Consider the following 12175-nt stretch of genomic DNA (forward strand, 5'->3'; position numbering starts at 1 on the left):
CCACTTCTGTAGAAAGATTTGCTTAGAACAATCATGGTCATGAGAACATAACTGCCTACGTCATACGGCACAGAACATGATGATGATATAATAAAGGTGGCTTGTGGCGCCCTGGTAGGATTCTTCTTTACTAAAGAAACCAAATTTGCATGGCTGATCATAGAAAGTTAACCAGCTTCAACATGGGAGGTGGTGAGCTATCTGCTTCAGGTGCTATATCAATTAGACCACGGATGTAGATAGTGAGGTCAAAGAGGTCTGTTCTACAGCCTTTTGAAATAAATCACTGTAACCACTTCCTTCACAGCTCCTCAAGTTCATCCCTGAGAAGAGCGATATTGACCTGCTGGAGGAACATCGACACGAGATCGAGCGCATGGCAAGGGCTGACCGCTTCCTCTACGAGATGAGCAGGTTGGTTACATGATTAAATGAGGCACTGTCAGTCCTAAAAGTCCACCTGCAGGGGGCAGTATATCAGGAGTTCATGGAATGCCTGCAGGAATGGAAGAGTTTAACTTTGCAGTTAGACTAGGGAAGCTGGGGTTGTCTAGGGGGAAAGAAAGTTGAAAAGTAGATCTGATATGTATGCTGTTTAAGGGTTTGATTGCTCTGGAGATTCACCAGGATGTTGGCCACAGTGGAATTTTTCATTTTGAGGAGAGACTGATAGGATGCGATTGTTTCTCTTGGAGCAGAGGAGGCTGAGGGGTAAGTGTAGATGCCAGTGAGCCTTCCCCTTTAGCAGAGGTCAGAATCAGAATCAGGTTTAATATCACTGGCTTATGTCGTGAAGTTGTTAACTTAGCAGCAACAGTACGATGCAACTCATGATAAATATAGAAAATAAATAAATTACTGTAATTATATATATGTATATCAAATAATTAAATTAAAAATAGTAGTGCAAAAACAGAAATAATAATTTTAAAAAGTGATGTAGTGTTTATGGGTTCAATGTTCATCCATTTAGAAATTGGATGGTAGAGGGGAAGAGGGGTGTCTGTAATGAAAAGGCATAGATATTAAGGTTAGGAGTAAAAGGCTCAGAGAGTATCAAAGGAAGAACTTTTTCCGACTGAGGGTAGCTGGAACCTGGAATGCGTGACCTGTAGGGGTGATGTGAGCAGAGACTCTTACAACAGTTAATTGGTACCTGAAGAGTTCTTGAACTGCCAAGGCTACAAACTGAGTGCTAGTAATTGAGAGTAATATGGATAGTCAACCAGCTGGCTGGGCTGAAGGGCCTGTTTCTATGTTGTATAGTTTCATGATTCTGTGGTCGAGTAAATGGAGGGGAAATGTTCCCATTAGTGAATGATTCAAGGTGCTAGAGGACATGGGAATACATATCTAAGATGTTGTGGAAGAGATGCAAGTGAGATGTGAGGAAGAACGATATTGTGCAGAGGATTCCTGTCATCTCAGCATCACTTGCCTGTGGAGCCAGCATGGTGTGCAGACTGTAGAGTTGCCATCTCATACTCTAGGGACATGGTTTTGACATTGGATGCTTCTTGTGTGGAGTTTGCTGTTTCTCCCTGTGGATTTCTCCTGTGTTCTCCAGCTTCTCCATTGTAAATCACTCCTCGTCCTCTGTCATTGTAATTTAGTTCTTGATGTAAGGAAGTGGCAAAGAAAACAAAGGGGAGTTGATTAGCATGTGATAGAGCAGGGCTCCTGGGGTGAGAATGGCCTGTGATATAATAAATAAGGAGTAGGTCGTCAATCTGTGCTTTTAAAGAAGAGTAGGGTGGTCATTTGATGGAAAATGATTTGTAGGTCTGCTACAAATGGGTTGGCAAATGGGACTGAATTGTTTTGTTTGCTTGCACCATAACACAAGATAAAATAGATGACAGAAGAAACAGAATGTAGTGGAAGTACTCAGCAGAACAGGCAGTATCCGGGGAGCAAATCTTTCAGGTCAGTAAATTTTCCTACAGAACTTGAGGGGTTTAGCTTGTCCTGTTTCATGTGAAGGGATCTAAAATATGAACTCTTCCTCTCTCTATGGATAAAGCTGGTCTGCTGAATATTTCCAGTGTTACATTGTTCTACAAGGAGCTGGCTTGGAGACCATGGAGCGTTTGGATTTCTTTACCTTGACACTTCTATGATTCTATAAATAATGGAGATAGGAAGAAGGAGGAGTTGGAGAATCTCACTGAATAGTGATGCAGGATCTTAAATAAGGGCCAAGAGTTCTCTTACTGTACAGTAGAGTCTATTCTGGCTCCCAGCACAAAGTTCCCATTGTCCCACTCCCCCATAGTCATAGAGTCTGAATATAAATATAAAATATTTTCCTGCCTGCTACTTCTCTTCAATGCAATGTTTGATGCTGTTGCAAGCAAGTTTTCATTGGACCTGCACCTCACTGTGTTTGTGCAAATGGCAATAAATTCAACTTGACCAAAGTTACGAGGTCACACACCATGAAACAGGTCCTAAAGCATACGCCATCCACTTTGACCATCATTCATCTATCTGCACCAATCCCATTTCTCTTCTTGCACCTTTCGGGGGTCTAAGTCACAAAGAGAGGTTGAATAAACAAAGTTTTATTCCTTGGAGCATAGGACATTGAGAGATGACCTGATAGACATAGAGTAAATGAAACTATGAGAGGTATAGACAGAGTAAGAGCACGTGGTCTTTTTCCCAGGAAAGCATGGTGCTGACAACAGGAGAGCGTAGGTTTAGGATCAGAGGCAAGAGATTTCGAGAGGACATCAGGGGCAGCTTCTAGCTGCAGAGTGTGGTGGATATTTGGAATGAGCTGCCAGAAATAGTGCTTGAGGCCGGTACGTTAGTAACATTAAAAGCTAGCTGGATAATTCCAGAGATAGTAGAGATTTAGAGGATTGTGGCCCAAGGCAACACAATCAACTTGAATGAGTTGGTCCTACTTTCTTGCTGTAAGACTCTCTGACTCGGTGATTTCTCCACCTTCTACCCTTTGTGCCTTCTGGTTACCAGCATCTGCTGTGAGGGAAGTTCGACCTCTCTGTTCACCACATGTACCTAGCAAAATTGTGAGCCCACTGCCTATGAACCCAAACCATTCCATTTTATCACCAGAGGCCCCCCACCAGTACAGATCTGATCTGGTTCTGTCCTTCAACCCACAGAATTGACCATTACCAGCAGCGCCTGCAGGCTTTATTCTTCAAGAAGAAGTTCGCGGAACGACTCGCAGAGGCAAAGCCAAAGATCGAAGGTAAGGCTGTCGAGAGGTCAGATTGAATAGTTAGGCAGTGAAACATTCTTCCGTACAGTTGTATCCGTCTGGCCAAATGCAAAGGTTCAGTCAGCCGTAGATCCTCACTTGCTGCTTGTTTCCCTAGAATAGTCAATGTAGGTACATTTTTAACAAGCAGTAAAATAGTACTCTGCTTCTTAAAAGGGCTGTGTCACAGGAGGGGAGCACAGTGGTGCAGCTGGGAGAGATCTTACCTCATGGTTACAGCAAGCCGGGTTCAATCCAAACATCTGGTGCTTCTGCTTGAAGTTTGCACGCTGTCCCTGCGACTGTGTGGGTTTCCCCAGTGTGCTCGAGTTTACTCCAAAACTCATGTTCGTGCAAGTTCATAGGTTACTTTCCCACTGTATAAATTGCTCCTGGGGTACGGCTGGGTTGTGGAATCTGGGGGATGGTGGGTGGTTATTTGAAGAAAATGGGTGGAAAATAAATTGCAGTTTGTGTAGTGAAAATAGGTGCTTTATGATCAACGAAGATTCCATGAGCAAAAGGACTTGTTTCCATGCTGTTTTACTCTATAATTCTTAGCATTCCTCGATTGCTTCATGATCTGGAGAAGTTGGGGGAGCTGATGGTGGGAATCAGTCAGGGAGAAGTATTGCAGCTGAGTCTGACATCAAGATTTTCTGTCACCTTTCCCATTCTATCCACAACAACTTCCGTATTTTTATATATATGTATGCATTCCGGGATCTGGATTCCATTGAAAAAGCCAGAATTTATTGTCTATGTCTAATTACCCTTGGGAAGATGGTGGCAAAGCACCTGATGCCCAAGCATTCCTTCTAGTAAACCTGCTTTGACCCTGTTGTTGGAAAGGGTGATCCCAGATGTAGGCCCAGTGATATTGAAAGACTATCAGCACTTCCAGGACAGGCAGTGTGTGACCCAGAGCAGAACCTGCTGGTGTTGCCGCTACCATTCTCCTTCTTCATGGGAGAGATAGATAGAATGGGAGGTGCTGTCAAATTAGCCCGAGTGAGTTAATACAGCACTATATTTTGTAGACAGCTCACAATGTACTCACACTACATAGATGATGGAGAAAATACAGTAGATGTTTAGAGTGGTTGGTTGATAAGCTACTAATTTGTTTTTTTTTCTTACCACATAGAAGGAGGCTATGTACTCAGTCAGTACTGGCTGGCAGAGTAATCTGATCAGTCCCGTTCCCCCACATTGCCTTGAAACCCATTCTCGTTCATCTGCACATCAACTCCACCCTGAGTTTCTTACTATCCACATAGACTAGGAGCAATTTTGGCAACTCACAATACCCGGTTAATCTGCCATCCATGATTTTGTGATATGGGAAGAAACCAGAGGACCCGGGGAAACATGAGGTCATGGGAAGAACATGCAACCTCCACTTAGACAAAATCCAAGGTCAAACCCACGTCACTGGAGCTGCAGGTTAGCAGCACTACCTGCTCCACTGCTATTCTGGCGCTTTGTACTGGATGGTATAGACATTTCTAAGAGTTGTTGAGTTGAGGCTGCACTCATCCAGGCAAGTGGAGAACATGCCATGACACTCCTGACGTGCCTTGTAGGTGATGGAAAGGCTATGGGTGTCTGGAGGTACAAGCCACCACAGGATATCCAGCCTCCTGATGTACTCTTGGAGCCCTGATGAAGGTGAAGAACCAAAAAACAAGAGTTTAAAAGTATAACAGGAGCAAAAGGCATTTTACTGAATGGTATGCCGTAATATGACACGGTCCATGAAGTCCATGCCTTGGAAATGGATCTGAGTATCCTTGTAACTGAAAGAGGGAAAAGCTGACATACATCTGCTGCAAGAAAATTATGCCATAAAACCAGGCAGCAAGAAAACAAGCCCTTCACCCTATTGAGTCTGTGCTGACCATCAAGCCTGCATTTACATTAATCCTGCATTGGTGTAATTTTTATCCTTCCCACCTTCCCATTTACTGTTTTCTGATTCTACCTCTTGTACACTCAAGGGCAAATTACAGTGGCCAATTAACCTACCAAAATGCACGTCTTTGGGGGAAGAACCTAGAGCACCCAGAGAAAAGCCATATAGTCACAAGGAAAGCATATAAATTCAACACAGACCACCAGAGGTCAGGATCTAATCTTGGGAACTGGAGCTATGAAATAACAGCTCTACCACTAGCAGTCACCAATTGTAATTCGGAAAGCAAATGGAATTTTGGCCTTTATTTATGTACAACATTATGCCAATTTCTGCTGATGGTCCTGTGGAAATTACAATCTAAATGTTGTTTTGCCGTGAAGAGCTGATCACGATGTATTTTGCTTTACCCGCTCCCAACTCCAGGAATTCTTCTGGCTTCCAAAGAGCTGTGTCAAAGCAAGAGGCTGAAGCAGCTGCTGGAGGTGGTGCTTGCCTTCGGGAACTACATGAACAAGGGCCAGAGGGGAAACGCTTTCGGCTTCAGGATTTCCAGCCTCAACAAGATCGGAGACACCAAGTCAAGCATTGACAGGTACTCCAGGAGCTGCCAGGGACAAAGCTTAACCTATGCTATTCAAAGATTGGTGAGGGAGTCTGCTGTGTGGCATTGAGGAGAAATTTATTGTCACAAGGATTGGGTAGAAATTGGTAAATTGGTTTATTATTGTCACATGTACCGATGTGCGATGAAAAATTTGTTTTGTATGTCATCCACACAGATCATTACATCAGAATCAGATGCCCTTAATTTTGTTGTTTGGCGGCAGCAATACACTGCAACACATTAAAAAACCATAAACTACAATAAGAAATATATTTTTTAAATTAAATTGAACAAGTAGTGCAAAAAGAGAACAAAAGTAGTGAGACAGTGTTCATAGAAACATAGAAAATCTACAGCACAATACAGGCCCTTCAGCCCACAATGCTGTGCAGATCATGTACTTACTTTAGAAATTACCTACGGTTACCCATAGCCCTCTAATTTTCTAAGCTCCATGTACCTATCCAGGAGTCTCTTAAAAGACCCTATTGTATCTACCCCCACCACCATTGCCGGCAGCCCATTCCACACACTCACCACTCTCTGTATAAAAAACTTACCCCAACATCTCCTCTGTACTATGCCCTCTCGTGTTAGCCATTTCAGGCCTGGGAAAAAGCCTCTGACTATCCACACAATCAATGCCTCTTATCATCTTATACACCTCTATCAGGTCACCTCTCAACCTCCATCGCTCCAAGGAGAAAAGGCCAAGTTCACTCAACCTATTCTCATAAGGCATGCTCCCCGATCCAGGCAATATCCTTGTAAATCTCTTCTGCACCCTTTCTGTGGTTTCCACATCCTTCCTGTAGTGAGGTGACCAGAACTGAGCACCACACTCCACGTGGGGTCTGACCAAGGTCCTATATAGCTGCAACATTACCTCTCAGCTCTTCAACTCAATCCCACGGTTGATGAAGGCCAATGCACCGTATGCCTTCTTAACCACAGCGTCAACCTGCGCAGCAGCTTTGAGTGTCCTATGGACTCGGACCCCAGGATCCCTCTGATCCTCCACACTGCCAAGAGTCTTACCGTTAATACTATATTCTGCCATCATATTTCACCTACCAAAATGAACCACCTCACACTTATCTGGGTTGAACTCCATCTGCCACTTCTCAGCCCAGTTTTGCATCCTATCAATGTCCCACTGTAAACTCTGACAGCCCTCCACACTATCCACAACACCCCCAACCTTTGTATCATCAGCAAATTTACTAACCCATCCCTCCACTTCCTCATCCAGGTCATCTATAAAAATCACAAAGAGTAGGGGTCCCAGAACAGATCCCCGAGTCACACCACTGGTCACCGACCTCCATGCAGAATATAACCCATCTACAAACACCTTTTGCCTTTTGTGAGCCAACCAATTCTGGACGCACAAAGCAAGATCCCCTTGGATCCTATGCCTCCTTACTTTCTCAATAAGCCTTGCATGGGGTACCCTATTAAGTGCCTTTCTGAAATCCATATACACTACATCTACTGCTCTACCTTCAACAATGTGTTTAGTCACATCCTCAAAAAATTCAAAAAATATGTTGGTTCATTGTCCATTCAGAAATCTGATGGAAGAAGGGAAGAAGCTGTTCCTAAAACATTGACTGTGTGTCTTCAGGCTTCTGTACCTCAGCTTTGATGGTAGTAATAAGAAGAGAGCATGCCCTGGATGATGGGGGTCTTTAATGATGGATGCTGCCTTTTTGAGATATTGCCTTTTGAAGATATCCTCATTGCTGAGGTGGCTAGTGCCCAGAGAGTTTGCAACCCTCTGCAGTTTAATTCCAATCCTGCATAGTGACTTCTTCATATCAGACAGTAAAGCAACGAGTCAGGATATTTTCCACTGTACCTCCTGACATCTTTGGTGACACACCAAATCTCCTCAAACCCCTAATGAAATATATCCACTTATTCGGGTAGATGGAGCTCATCAGCCTGGGAAGGCAGTCCATCTAAGAGAGGGAAAACTCTGATTTCAAACCTCCACTGCCTTGCCGCCATACCCACTCATGGGAAAGGCTTCGGGAGTAAACCCTGAGGACAAATCCGGAGCTGGAGTCCCTAAGGCAGTCCGATGTTGCCTTCAACCTCGTTCTGGCAACTCCTGTGACGACACTGGTGCCAAGCTGTATCAACCCTTGCCCTTCCCTTGGACAACATCGGTGTTGTGGAGAGGGGAGACTTGCTGCATGGGCAACTGCCAGTCTTCCATACAACCTTGCCCAGACCTGAGCCCTGGAGACCTTCCAGGCGCAGATCCATGGTCTCGCGAGACTATCGGATGCCACCTATGTGCCACCTTCATAATTGCATCAGCATCTTGGGCCCAGAATAGATCTTCAAAGATGATGACACCCAGGAACTTGAAACTGTTCACTCTCTCCACTTCTGATCCCTTGATGAGGACTGGTGTGTGTTTCCTTGACTTCTCTTTCCTGAAGTCCACAATCAATTCCTTGGTCTTTCTGACGTTGAGTGCAAGGTTGATGTTGTGACACCACTCCACCAGCTGATCAGTCTCACTCCTGTACGCCTCCTTGTTACCATCTGAAATTCTGCCAACAATACCTGTGCCATCAGTAAACTTATCAATAGCATTTGAGCTGTGGGAGTAGAGAGAGTAGAACAGCAGGCTCAGCATGCAGCCTTGAGGTGTGCTAGTACTGATGATCAGCAAGGAGATGTTATTTCCAATCCACACTGACTGTGATCTTCCAGTGAGGAAGTCAAGAATCCAGTTGTGGAGGGAGATACAGAAGACCAGTTTTGGAGATTGTTGATTAGTACTGAGGGGAAGACAGTATTGAACCTGGAGTTGTAATCAATAAACAGCAGCCTGACATAGGTATTGCTTTTGTCCAGGTGGTTGATCACATCAGTGCATTGAGGTAGTACAAAGGAAAAGCAATAACACAACACAAAATATAGTGCTACAGTTACAGAGAAAGTATATTGCAGGCAGGCTTTAAGATACAAGGCCATAACAAGGCAGATTGTTAGGTCAAGAGTCCACCTTGGCATACAAGGAGACCAGAATGTGGAAGTTCTTGCAACAAGGAGTTGCTACAGTAGATATCAGATGGTCTTTAAAGAGAAACTGGGTATACTGAAGAAGGGGTATGGGGAAGATAGTAGAGGCTGGGCCAAATACCTTATTTCTGTCCACAGATTTCTGCACCTTCCTCTCACTATAAATTGACTAATATTGTTCTGCAGGTACAGAAGTTGATCATTTCCTCGAATGCGTGTCTGGGAGGAAGCTACTGAGTTCTCCAGAACTAATATGGAATGCTACTGTTCTCTCAATTCCAGGACATTTGTTTGCTTATTCTGTTCACTTACCTTCCTCTTTGGAGCCTCATCCTGTTCCCTCTTCCCATTTTCATCAGAGCCAAAGACAGGGCTCAAATTACTAACAATGTTAAGCACCTCAGTAAAGTCACCCCACAGTAACTTCAATCAATAGCTCCTATATCCAGCGCTTGTGCAGAGGGGACATTTGCTTTGGGGAAAATGAGTTAAATCAAGGCAGAGACGCAAAAGACTGCCGATGCTGGAAATCTAGAGCAACACACAAAAAAACACTGAGGGAACTCAGCAGGTCAGGCAGTATCTATGGAGGGAAAAGGACCTTCTGGGTCCTGAAACATCAGCTGTCCATTTCCTTCCACAGATGCTGCCATCCACTGAGTTCATCCAGTCCTTTCGAGTATTGCTCCAGTTAAAAACAAAATGTGTAATCCTGGATCTCTGCATGTTATTTTCATTAGAAGCCTCCCGAATGCATGTCTCTCTGATCAATCATTTCGGCCTTTGGCTGCACCTCGATCTTCTTCTCTGGTCCCGCACACATGGGTAATTTCTGTCGATGGTTGGTGCTTAATAAATTTAGGTATGAAAGAAGTATCGTGTAAGGTATAGGTGTAGGTGCAGGAGGTGATCATTTCCTCGAATACGTGTGTGGGACGAAGCTATTGAGTTCTCCAGAACTAATATGGAATACTACTGTTCTCTCCATTCCAGGAGCATCACACTGTTACATTATCTGATCATGATATTTGAAAAGAGCTACCCAGAGATCCTCAACATCCATTTAGATTTACTCCATGTACCAGAGGCAGCCAAAGTCAAGTAAGTGGCCTGATAAAATGGCTATCACATAACCAGCTTGTGTGGCCTTATTCGCTGTATTTTTTGCTCATTGTCACATGTACAAAGATGTCCATGCACAAATGCACACAGGTATATTCGCACAATTTTGTACCGATGTGCATGCATTTTGGCAAGCAAGGGCACAGCGAGTCGAGCTGCTACCTCCCAGCAGCAGACAGCTGGGTTCGATGCTGACTCTGTTGCTGTCGATGTGGGGTTTGTATGTTCTCTCTGTGACTGCATGAATTTCCTCTGGGTGCTCTGATTTCCTCCCACGTTCCAAAGATGTGGGGGCTCGTAGGCTAATTTTTTCACTCTAATTTCTCCCCGGTGCATAGGTGAAAGGCTGAATCTGAGAGGATTTGATTGGAAAGAGTGTGAATGGGTGGATGGTGATCAGCATGGGTGGATTGAAGTGCAGACACTGCATAAAGACATGTATGCATACGTGCATGCACAGAAACATCCACATGTACGCACGGTAGGGAAGATCATGCACCCGTGAGACATACACAGATTTACACACGCACACACACACACACACACAAACACACACACACACACACACACACACACACACGCACGCACCCCTCACATTCACACCATAATCTTGTAAATGCACGTGGAGCCACGCAGAGACACACTTATGGATGGTTATGTATTGAAATCATAGTTCAGAGACTGATCTGTCAATCAAATTACATACTGAAGCAGTGACCTCATCTGGTCTCTTGGAACAGATGCTAAAGTCATGGCAGTTTTTCAGAGGTGACCAAGTGAGTTATCCATGGTGTCCAGGCCAACAGTAATTTCTCAAATGATAGTACTTAGTTGGGGGGGGAATGAAACCTCGTGATAATTTGTGATTAAGTAAAAGATTTCACACTTTTTTACCGCTGACCTTCATTCATACAGAAGATGTATTAAATTGTGCGGAGGATTCTTGGGAATGGGTGCGGCATTTGGAACTGTAAGCACAGTTTGACTCTCTTTCTGAGTTTAATTAATTACATTTATTTCACACAGTCTGGCAGAACTGGACAAAGAGATAAACAATCTAAAGAATGGATTGAAGGCTTTGGAATCTGTAAGTATCACCTGCCCAGAGTTTTATAGAATAAACATACTGTATATAACAAATGTTAGTTCTGATGAATGGTCTTAGACTTGAAGAGTTAATTGCTACTCTTTCCACAGGTGCAGCCTAGTTTTTCCATCATTTGCTGTTATTATTTCAACCTCCCAGTGGCTGTAGTAGTTCGGTTTTATTTGGCTTTGGGATGTGGGTCTGGCTGTCAGTGGCACATTTATTGTTTGAATTTACAGTAATCTTGTCCCAGAATTAAAGAGAATTACATTGGTGGGTCTGAGTCATATAAGCAATGGTTTGTTTTCTCCCCAAAGAATATTAATGATTTGGATGGGTTTTTACAACAATTCAGTTGCTGCCACTATGGATACCAACTTTTCAATCCAGATTTATTCAGTTTAATTGCAGTTCTCTAGTTGCTGCAGGAAGATGCGAACTTGTGTTCCTATCTCAGGCCTATGAACTGGGCATGATCCACACAAAAGGCAATTGGGCTTGGCCATTCATGTGGCAACAGTCTGAATACACAACTGAAGGGAAAAGTTCCTATGGCTCCAGGAATCTATAAACCTCTGGCTTGTAACCAAGCAGCATTGGTCCATGTGTCATAGCTCCTGATCCATGGCCATCTGGAGACTCTCTGCAGCCTCTGTGATAGTCCTGATGGCTCTTTTTCTTTGCAGCCTCCATAATGCCCATGCGAGAGTAGGTCCTGCACAGCAAGCAGGCAGCAAAACCTGTACACCCCGTCTCCATAGGCTCACATCATGCCCTCTACCCCTGTCTCTGTCACTGCTCTACCAGCTCCCGGTATTTAGCTTTCTTATGTTCAAACACCTCCTCAATCTGGTCTCCCTAAGAAACTGTCAGTTCTAACATGACCATCTGCTTTGAGGTTACGGACAGATTGGCCCTGTTAGGCCTCAGGGATGATGATGCGATGAAGTCAGGGAACTGCTTGCCAAGATCAACTTTCAGTTGCCAGTCAGATGCTATCTTGTGGACTACTGGTGTTTAGAACTATCCAAGCAGAAGTATTGTTGTCTATCCTTACTTACTGGTAGTCAAGAAGTCTTCTTGTATTTTGTGTCTTGAAGATGTAGTATTTGACTTGAATTTAAAGAACCCTGGAAGGAATCCCAGTTTTGACTTAGCGTTGTGACAGGA

The 12175-nt window shown here is 43.9% G+C and overlaps 1 protein-coding gene across 3 annotated transcripts in view; it reads left to right on the forward strand.

Moving 5' to 3' along the window:
* Window positions 1–12175, forward strand: part of daam2 (dishevelled associated activator of morphogenesis 2) — a 397811-nt gene that overhangs the window by 319240 nt on the left and 66396 nt on the right. For all 3 annotated transcript variants that reach the window (XM_063040647.1, XM_063040649.1, XM_063040648.1), the window contains 5 exons: window positions 308–414; window positions 3135–3223; window positions 5574–5742; window positions 9790–9897; window positions 10945–11005. In XM_063040647.1, coding sequence (XP_062896717.1) covers window positions 308–414; window positions 3135–3223; window positions 5574–5742; window positions 9790–9897; window positions 10945–11005 — 534 coding nt within the window. The remainder of the gene's footprint in view (window positions 1–307; window positions 415–3134; window positions 3224–5573; window positions 5743–9789; window positions 9898–10944; window positions 11006–12175) is intronic.

This window comes from Mobula hypostoma, chromosome 2, assembly GCF_963921235.1.
Source record: "Mobula hypostoma chromosome 2, sMobHyp1.1, whole genome shotgun sequence".
NCBI lineage: Eukaryota > Metazoa > Chordata > Chondrichthyes > Myliobatiformes > Myliobatidae > Mobula > Mobula hypostoma.